Source organism: Trachurus trachurus, assembly GCF_905171665.1.
Source record: "Trachurus trachurus genome assembly, chromosome: 12".
Taxonomy (NCBI): Eukaryota; Metazoa; Chordata; class Actinopteri; order Carangiformes; family Carangidae; genus Trachurus; species Trachurus trachurus.
The window spans coordinates 330887-341225 of NC_139908.1; the positions used below are offsets into that span (position 1 = coordinate 330887).

General features: G+C 42.5%; 1 protein-coding gene across 1 annotated transcript; it reads left to right on the forward strand.

The window, feature by feature from the left end:
- Positions 1–1189: 1189 nt before the first annotated feature.
- Positions 1190–9807, forward strand: LOC310995002 (tumor necrosis factor ligand superfamily member 14-like; the record flags this gene model as incomplete). Its single annotated transcript, XM_083983932.1, has 4 exons — positions 1190–1408; positions 4582–4615; positions 5703–5777; positions 9419–9807. The coding sequence occupies 4 exons, from the start codon at positions 1190–1192 to the stop codon at positions 9805–9807; spliced, it is 717 nt and encodes a 238-aa protein (XP_083840058.1).
- Positions 9808–10339: the final 532 nt, after the last annotated feature.

Consider the following 10339-nt stretch of genomic DNA (forward strand, 5'->3'; position numbering starts at 1 on the left):
CCACCTTAAAGGATAATTACAGTTTTTTACAATCTAGACCTTATTTCTAGCATAAAATACGATCATTTCCTCCCCCAGATAACTTTGGTGTCATTACAAGTGGTTGTGATGAAATGAGCTCCAGCCCAGAGGCGCGTATATCCGTATAATGGAGTCTACAGGGCAGCAGAATGCAGCCTCTAAATAACACATTATCTGCAGAGAAACTCCTTCATTTCACCAATATTTAGTTCTGATAGGCTAGTGCTATACCCCTCTGAGTCCGGGGTTAGCTGTTATCAACATGGCGTGGCTTGTTGCTACTGCTAATGCTACGGTTGGTTTCTGCGTGTTTCTGACTTGTCAGAACAAAATGAGCAGCTGGATGAAGTTCAGCTTCCACAGGCTTCTTCTCCTCAACCTGGACTCACTAAAGCTCCGGCTAGTTGAGATAAAAATGGACCCGAATGCCGAAGCAGAATGATTATTATCAGAATGAACCGCGCGGCGCTCAGAGATGACATCATCCAGGTCAGAGGTCAGTAGGTCAAGCAAACCGACATGTTCGTCTACTTTATTTATTTCTTTCTACCTACCCCCTTTCTCTGTCTTTTTACTTCTTTCTTTCTTTCTTTCTTTCTTTCTTTCTTTCTTTCTTTCTTTCTTTCTTTCTGTCTTTCTTTCTGTCTTTCTTTCTTTCTGTCTTTCTATCCCCTTTCTCTGTCTTTTTACTTCTTTCTTTCTTTCTACCCCCTTTCTCTGTCTTTTTACTTCTTTCTTTCTTTCTACCCCCTTTCTCTGTCTTTTTCTTTCTTTCTTTCTACCCCCTTTCCCTGTCTTTTTACTTCTTTCTTTCTTTCTTTCTACCCCTCTCTCTATCTTTTTCTTTCTTTCTTTCTACCCCCTTTCCCTGTCTTTTTACTTCTTTCTTTCTTTCTACCCCTCTCTCTATCTTTTTCTTTCTTTCTTTCTACCCCCTTTCCCTGTCTTTGTGCTTCCTTCTTCAGCTGCTTTCAGCATTCACGTCTTTTTCTAGTTATTATTATTATTAACAGTAGTTTTCCAGTTCTGAGCTGCAGTACAAACTAGTTTCTATTTCTAAAGATAATAAGACTCTCTCTCTCTCTCTCTCTCTCTGTCTGAGCCAACCCACTTCACTTTTCCTTCACACTTCTCTCTCCGTCTGCTCTCACTGCTCTCACTCTGAGACATGGCGCTGAAGGACGACTACGTCTCTAGACCAGAAGGCATCGGCCTCGTCGGCCTCGTCGGCCCCGTTGGCCCCGGTCCTCTGGTAGCTCCCGGTCTGAGCCGGTGGCGGCGTCGCGTCGGCGCCACTCAGACTCTGCTGCTGCTGCTGGTGACTGTGTCGCTGTGTGGCCTCGTGATCCAAGGCTGCTTCATCTACAGACTGATGCATCCTCCACCCGTAAGTACAGCTTCATCCTGGAGATAATAACCAGCTTTATCCTGGAGTCAATAGATTATAAATGTACTATAATAACCAGCTGGAGTCAATAGATAATAAATGTACTATAATAACCAGCTTCATCGTGGATATATCATTTAATAGATAATAAATGTACTATAATAAACATTTATTACAGGAAATGTAACGTTAGTGCATAGCTCCAGACAACTGCCCCTAAATAGCAGCATTTTGCCCCTGCAGTTTGAGACGGTGCAAATAGATGTTTCATCTAGTTGTACATGTAGATCCAGTAAATTTGGTGTTTTTTGTAAAGGGGCGACTCAAAGTTTCAGAGGAGATATTTTTCTCAGTGTGCACCACCTAAGTTTCCTGTCTGGAGCTGCATTAGTGACCGTTGGTCATGAAAAAGTTACTTTAACATCTGAATATTATTAATTTTGTGAATGAAATGTCCAGTTTGAGGCAGAACGGTCTCAGTTCACGTGACTGTGTAATGTCGGGAAACGTGCAGCAGCAGCGGTGAGGTCGTTGTCAGGACGACGGAGCCGCTGTGGGTTTTAAAGTGTCCGTCATCAGCAGAATGTGGAGTTGCAGCTCAAAATTTCTGTTTACGACACTTTGTTTGGGTTTTGTGGAGAAAGAATGTCACCTTCCTCTAACCCTAAACCAACGGAGTCTCATGACAGAAACAAGAGAGACAGAGAGATGGAAAAGAGCTGATGGTGGAAGAAGTGGAAGTGGATGAGGAAGAGAGAGAAAAGATGGAGAAGTTCTGACCAGACCTGAGGATCGTCATAAAGAAACAGGAAGTGCCTCTTCCATCTGAAACCATGAAGCCACAGAGAAACAGAAGATTTAATGGAGAATAATAAACAAAGATTCACTGACACAGTTACATCTATTCATTTATATTAATAACATCTTCTCCTCATCACAATAATATTCTTATTCATCATCACTGACATAATTAGACACAGTTTTCTACAGCTTCATTTCAACCACATTTCACCACATTATAATGTAAACTGGTTCAATTTATGATCTGATTCACTCGGATGTGATGGAGGAATTTCAAAATAAAAGCACCACTTACAAATGATGATTATGAATGAAAGTATCCGATTGATGTTTTCATTTTGGATCAATGCTGTTGATCAGTAGGGCCATTAGTGCCACTATTGTTATTCAATTTTCGATTCGCAAACTGACGGGAAAAAAAAATTCCATAGAGAATGAATGGGAATAAACAAATTATTAGACATTTTCAAACGTCTACTACTCCGACATACTTCAACCTAAAGACTCCATTTAAACTGTAAAATGTAGACACAAGTCTTGTCTATTGGTGTATTAATCCATGTTTCAATAGGTATTATAGTTTTTGATTAATCACTGTTCAATGACCATGACCATATTTGGAGAAGTGTTGAGGTTATAATGGGTGTGTATTGCACGGAATGTTCTGGTTAGAGTGGTTGTCTGAAATCTTCTGAAATGTTTCTCTTTCCATGCTGCTCCCAGACACAGTTTACACTCTACACACTTGAGTTTTTCCACAGTTGTAGACAAACTTGTCGTCTCTCGAACAATGTGTTCAACAAAGCAGAGAGACTTACAGAACCCTCAGATCCTGTTAAAAATCACTAACGTTCTCCTGATATGGGAAAAAAAATGTACCATTTTTCAAACACACACCACGTCAAAGTAAAAATAGGTATTACAATATATTTTTTTGTTGCTTAGTCTTCTAATGAATGATGTGTAATTTCATCAATATTTTTTATAATTTAACCCTTTCATGGCCTGTTTTAGTGAGGGACCGCTAATATTCGTCATAAAAATGTTGAAAAACTGCAATAAAATAAACATTTTAAAAATAATTTTATTTAGTCCAACTATTATGAGAACAGTCATATGTCTGCCTTTGAATAGGGCCAACATTGATTTGTTTGCTTAAAGTTTGCTGGAGCTTTTTTTTCATTTTACCGTTTTACCGTTTTGTGACATGTCGGCTAAAAGGCATGATCACGTGACTTTCTGTGTAAAAAACATGACATCATAATACACACATGGCTAGAGGAGAGTTAAAAGACCATCATACTTTTTACTGGACCTCAATCGACCAAGGGAAAGTGGTATAATCTGATATTTTAGATCGGAGTTTTGAAAAAAGCGTCAAATCATCCAGCCCTCTCCCTCACGTATTTTACCCGGGCGGCGATGCACCATTCCTGGGGAGCGCTCTGGCAGGGCCCCCTCTCTGGTTCTCCGGGCCTGGAGCTTCTGGGACTGGTTCTGGTTTTACAGCTGCTGCTTGCAGATGATGATAATATTTCAACTCCAGTCAAGTCCCACTGCACCAGGACACCCACACGGACCCCCCCACACACGAATGCACGCGCATCATCGGGCACGCGCGTCCACGTATTCGATTATTGCAGCGCAAACTTTGGACTAAGAAAATGAGAAAAAAATGGATCAGCTGGGCAAATTTTGATAAAAAGTTAAATCTGGTGAAAATCAGAGACCAAATCACTTCCTGCATCATCAGGCGGATGTAATCCCTCAGATCGATCCCCCCCAGCACGGACCAGCTGCAGCTGGGGGGGCGGTGAGTCCCCCGGGGCAGCGCGAGTAGCTTCACCCCGGCAGCAGACTCACATGGCGGGGCCGGCCGGAGAGAATGCCCCGGACTTCGGAGCCGCGTCCTCGCGGTAATATGAAGTGATATTTCAAAAGTCGCCCAGAAACCTATACTTTGACTTCCCCTGATGTGAATTAAACCATGAAAATATAAAAAATATTTTTCTAGGACAACATAACCCCCAGATGAAAACGTGTGGGTTTTTGCGATTTTCAATGGATCTCTATGGGGACATTTTTTGTCCATATCAGGAGAAGAGGTGCCAACGCGATAAACAGAGAACTATAAGGTGCAGACAGGAGATCTTTTAGGAGCATGGTGGACCTTGCAAAAGCCACCTCTCTGCAACCTACGAACATTATAGCATGATCACAGCCAAAATGACAGCCAAATGAAAAATCAGATGGTACAAAAAATGTGCCAACAGGATCTGAGGGTTCAACCGTGAGCCTCTGAGTGCGGCCACGTCCCTCTCTGCTCCTCATTGACTCTAGTTGATAGTGAACACCTGTTGTGTCGTCTGCAGGTGTCCTCGGCCTCGTCCTCTGAGCTGCTGACAGGTACGTTGGAATGGAAATTTCTATGTTTATGACCCTTGATTGAACCTTGAAGATGTATGTTCATGAACCTTAGGTGAACCTTGAAGAAAGTGCAAGTTGCACTGGTCTGCTACAGGTGTCCGACTGCGTTCCTGTTATTTTGTGATGATTACGCTTAAACAAGCAGTTGTCTCCATGTTCAAAACCACAGTGAGATGTCAAAGAGATGTCAACTCGCTGAGGTGTGAAAAAACCACAACAAACCCTCGGTTACAGACAACCACAAGCTTCCTGCCTTTACATATACGTTGATTTTATAATAACCCAAGATATGCCAAAAGCGCTTAGTGCAAACTATGCAAACTTATTCTGCAAGAATGCAATAATGTAATTGGACAATGTTTGATGCCGCCTCCAAGGAGGAGCACATGGCTCCTTCTCGCTCTTGTACCTGTTTTATTTATTTAAAAGGGACAATACACATTAATGAACATTCGTACGTGTGCACAAATGTAAATGCGTCAGAGTTAGCAACTTGCTAATTTGCATCCGAAGTCCCTTATGTCCCTGGTGTAGCCAAATCTCAGTGTGCACTCTCGTACAGACTTTAGTGTGTATGACAGTCCACCACTTGCAAGATCAAATAAAGTACTTCAGTGAAACCCTTCTTTGCTGGACTTATGATTTTCTCTCTCACAAGTTAAAGGAAATTTCCACAACAACGTCAACACCTGCACTGCAAAAACTCAAAATCTTACCAAGAATATTTGTCTTATTTCTAGTCAAAACAAATCTCATTCTACATAAAATAAGACTCATCACATTAAAAGCAGCTTGTTTTTAGACACTTTTTACTTCTTTCAAGCAGATTTTCACTTGAAATAAGTAGAAAAATCTGATAGTGGAGCAAGTTTTTCTTTCTTATTACAAGCACAAAAAACTTACTTTCACTGGCAGATTTTTCTACTTATTTCAAGTGAAAATTAGTTTGAAACAAGTGAAAATGATCTAAAAACAAGTTAATTTTTAGGCGATGAGTCTTATTTTAAGTGCAAAGAGATTAGTTTTGACAAGAAATAAGACAAATATTCTCCTCCTCCTCCCACAGGTCCAGAGGTCACGTCTCCCCCTGACGACCAACATCACGACGTCCTCCCATCCAAACCCGTCGCCCACCTGACAGGTGAGTCAGATTCCCTCCCGTTGATCTGGAACTAACCGACTCACTCAGTATCCCTATTCACCACGCTATGAGATAATAACACAACGTTACCACACCGAGTTGTTTTAGAGGGAAATACAGAGACTGTTGATGAAAAACTGTCCCTGAAGGCAACGTGCATCAGTGGTTTTACATGAATTTCCCTCTAAAACAACTCTGTGTGGTAACGTTGTGTTATTATCTCATAGCGTGGTGAATGTGCAGCTCACAACTTGTCCACCAGAGCGTTGTGGAGTTGTTGGATTGTGTATTTAATGAGTTTGATGAGGGAAACCAAGAAATCCCATAATGAGCCTCCGTAGCGTAGCTCTGAGCAGCTCACGGCTCTGCTCCGCCGTTCTAAAAACAGCTTGCACCGACAATTAAAGGAGAATTCTGGTCATTTTTGACCCTAAATCGTTGTCCTGATGGTCACCCAGTGTTGGTTGGAGCAAAAATCACGACAAAAATTGATTCAGGCAAACCGGAGTTACCATGGCTACCCGGCGCTAGCGATAGCCACAACGCTAACCCATGGGGGCAATTCTTTCAACCACAACAAACAGTCAGAAAACAATCAGATATCTCTGGTACATGACTGGAATCCTTAGAGACACCACTGAACTCATATAGTGTAGAGTAGAAACAGTAGAAACTTTGTGTTTTTAACTCTGAAACATCCCAGAAAGACATTACTATCCCATCACAGATTAACTCTGAAACATCCCAGAAAGACATTACTATCCCATCACAGATTAACTCTGAAACATCCCAGAAAGACATTACTATCCCATCACAGATTAACTCTGAAACATCCCAGAAAGACATTACTATCCCATCACAGATTAACCGTGAAACATCCTGAAAGACATTACTATCCCATCACAGATTAACTCTGAAACATCCCAGAAAGACATTACTATCCCATCACAGATTAACTCTGAAACATCCCAGAAAGACATTACTATCCCATCACAGATTAACTCTGAAACATCCCAGAAAGACATTACTATCCCATCACAGATTAACTCTGAAACATCCAGAAAGACATTACTCTCCCATCACAGATTAACTCTGAAACATCCCAGAAATACATTACTATCCCATCACAGATTAACTCTGAAACATCCAGAAAGACATTACTATCCCATCACAGATTAACTCTGAAACATCCCAGAAAGACATTACTATCCCATCACAGATTAACTCTGGAACATCCCAGAAAGACATTACTATCCCATCACAGATTAACTCTGAAACATCCTGAAAGACATTACTATCCCATCACAGATTAACTCTGAAACATCCCAGAAAGACATTACTATCCCATCACAGATTAACTCTGAAACATCCCATAAAGACATTACTATCCCATCACAGATTAACTCTGGAACATCCCAGAAAGACATTACTATCCCATCACAGATTAACTCTGAAACATCCTGAAAGACATTACTATCCCATCACAGATTAACTCTGAAACATCCTGAAAGACATTACTATCCCATCACAGATTAACTCTGAAACATCCTGAAAGACATTACTATCCCATCACAGATTAACTCTGAAACATCCCACAAAGACATTACTATCCCATCACAGATTAACTCTGAAACATCCTGAAAGACATTACTATCCCATCACAGATTAACTCTGAAACATCCCAGAAAGACATTACTATCCCATCACAGATTAACTCTGAAACATCCCAGAAAGACATTACTATCCCATCACAGATTAACTCTGAAACATCCTGAAAGACATTACTATCCCATCACAGATTAACTCTGAAACATCCCAGAAAGACATTACTATCCCATCACAGATTAACTCTGAAACATCCTGAAAGACATTACTATCCCATCACAGATTAACTCTGAAACATCCCAGAAAGACATTACTATCCCATCACAGATTAACTCTGAAACATCCCAGAAAGACATTACTATCCCATCACAGATTAACTCTGAAACATCCCATAAAGACATTACTATCCCATCACAGATTAACTCTGAAACATCCCATAAAGACATTACTATCCCATCACAGATTAACTCTGAAACATCCCAGAAAGACATTACTATCCCATCACAGAGAGAAACTAACACTTTGTCCTTGTTGTGATGATTTCTGCACTAAAATAACCGGTGGAGCAGTGCAGTGGTAATGTCCAGAATATCTCTGACCGTTTATTTTAGTAAAGAAATCCTCACAACAAGGACAAAGTGTTAGTTGAAAGAATTGTCCTCATACTTTAGCGTTGTCACTTTCCCTAGCGCCGGGTAGCCATGGTAACTCCGGTCTGCCTGTGTGACAGTTGAGGTTCCTGTCACTATGCCTCCAATTGATCATGTGGCCAAAGGGATGTCAAGCGTGCATGACTCTTACCTGGGAGGTGTGGGTCAATCCCCGCCTGGGCCCTCTTCACCTTGCCACACCTGCATCAATTTTAGTCGTGTTTTTTGCTCCAACCAACACTGGGTGACCATCAGGACAACGATTTAGGGTCAAAAATGACCGGAATTCACCTTTAAAGGTAACGATCTACTGCTATGACTATTGACCCCTTGCACGTGACGTCACGTTCCACTCATGGTAGCTGCGGACGCCATGATGGACGGCAAAAGAACAGTGAACGTCAATGTAATTGAATGGGCGCGTTATAGTTTTGTGACATACCGGGGTTGTAGGGTTTCCCCTCCTTTTCCACTGAGCTGGTTCCAGTGCTGGTTCGGAGCCAGAGCCTGACTAGCACCGGTTCTTTGCTTTTCCACCGCTTAAGAACCGGTTATTGGTCCTTAAAACTGGTCTGAAGCACCAACTCCTTGCTGGGCTAGAGCTAAGAACCGGGGGCTGGCCACTGGCAGCGGGGTTACATGAGCAACAGGACCAGTGTGAAGATATACAGACACGTTATCGATGCCATTATAAGTTAGTTTATCTACAGTGTATAGTCGATGTAAACACAGTTGAAGCTAACTAGCTGAGCTACATGCTGTGGCTAACAACAGCTAACGCTCGTATTAAACATAGCACCGTCACAACGTAGTTGCCGCCGTCGGATCGCGGCGATTACAACGAAGACGGCTTCCTGTTTTCTTTTATTTGTCAGCCGAGTTTAATCAGAGAATGATCACTAATTAGACAGACGTCGGGTCAGGTCTTCAACACCCACGGGTCGGACCAGGTTTTACTTTCCAGGTCCGTTTACTGTAGTTAGCAGCAGCAAAGACAGCAGCAGCTGCTGTATGGGGAGTGTGGCACTGACTGACGTTAACTCCTTAGCAGTGGAAAAAGCACAGAAAACTGAGATATTCTACGGTGAATAACAAAAAAACAAACATATATTGCAACGGATGAGTAGATATTCTATTTTAAATAAGTGATAATGCTGTGAGGTTGTAGTGTGAAGTGATCGAGCCACATTGTTGGATGGCACCATAGACAGTACATTATCACTGAGCACTTTCTGCCGTCCGTCATGGTGTCGCCTCTCGCGTCACGTTCTAATTGTGACGTAGCTGCAAGGGGTCAATAGGGATTATGGTAATGGACCAATTTGACTAAATGTTGAACTATCCTTTTAACCATTCCCTAACCCTGTCGTTGTTGTCCTCTTACAGACGGCCAGGACGTGGTCCACGGGCCCCAGGTGTTGTGTTGGTCTCTGAGCTCTGAGCCGCTGCTGCACCAGATGTCCTACGGGGCGGGGCAGCTGCAGGTGCAGACCGAGGGCTTCTACTTCGTCTACTCTAAGGTCTTCTTCTCCGACTGCAGCATCTTCCACCACAGCGTCAGCCTGCTCACCGCCAAGTACACGGGCGGCGGCGTCACGCTGCTGCAGGCCAGGAAGTACTCCTCTACCGGCGCCGCCAGGACGCGCTCCAACAGCTTCCTGGGAGGAGTCTTCCACCTGTACGCCGGCGACAAAGTCTACGTCCGCGTCAGCAACTCCTCCAAGGTGGAGCGGCACGGGGCCAGCGAGAACGTCTTCGGGACTTTCATGATATGATTCAAGCAAACCACAACAAACCACACTGATGACGTCATGGGCGTGGTAGTAGGGGGAAAAGGGGACTTACTACCCAGGGCCCGAGTAGGGACTAGAGGGCCCCTGAAAATCCTGAAATTATTATTTTTTTGTGATTTATTTTGAATGAATTTGTCCCCCCAATTAATTAATTATGTCATAATTTATTTCAAATGTTTTGAACAGCGGCCGGCGACAAGTGTAACGTCAGTAAGCCCAGATTGAATGAGGCTATAGCTTTCATCATGACACCCAAAAAACATAAATCGGGGTAGCCTATCAGAAAAAGAAAAAGCGGAAAGCAAAAGAAAGAAGGCAGAATTAGGGGAAGCAACTGTTAAAGGGATATTTCAACATTTTGGCAAATTGGCCCAATGCCATAATCCCTATAGTTTCAGGAGTAGATCTGTTACCTTTAAAGGGACAACGAGGAGTTTCTATTCGGTTATAAGAAAGTCTCACGTTAATGTGGATGAATCTCCGCTACCCACACTTGTTAATGGGCCCATTTTCG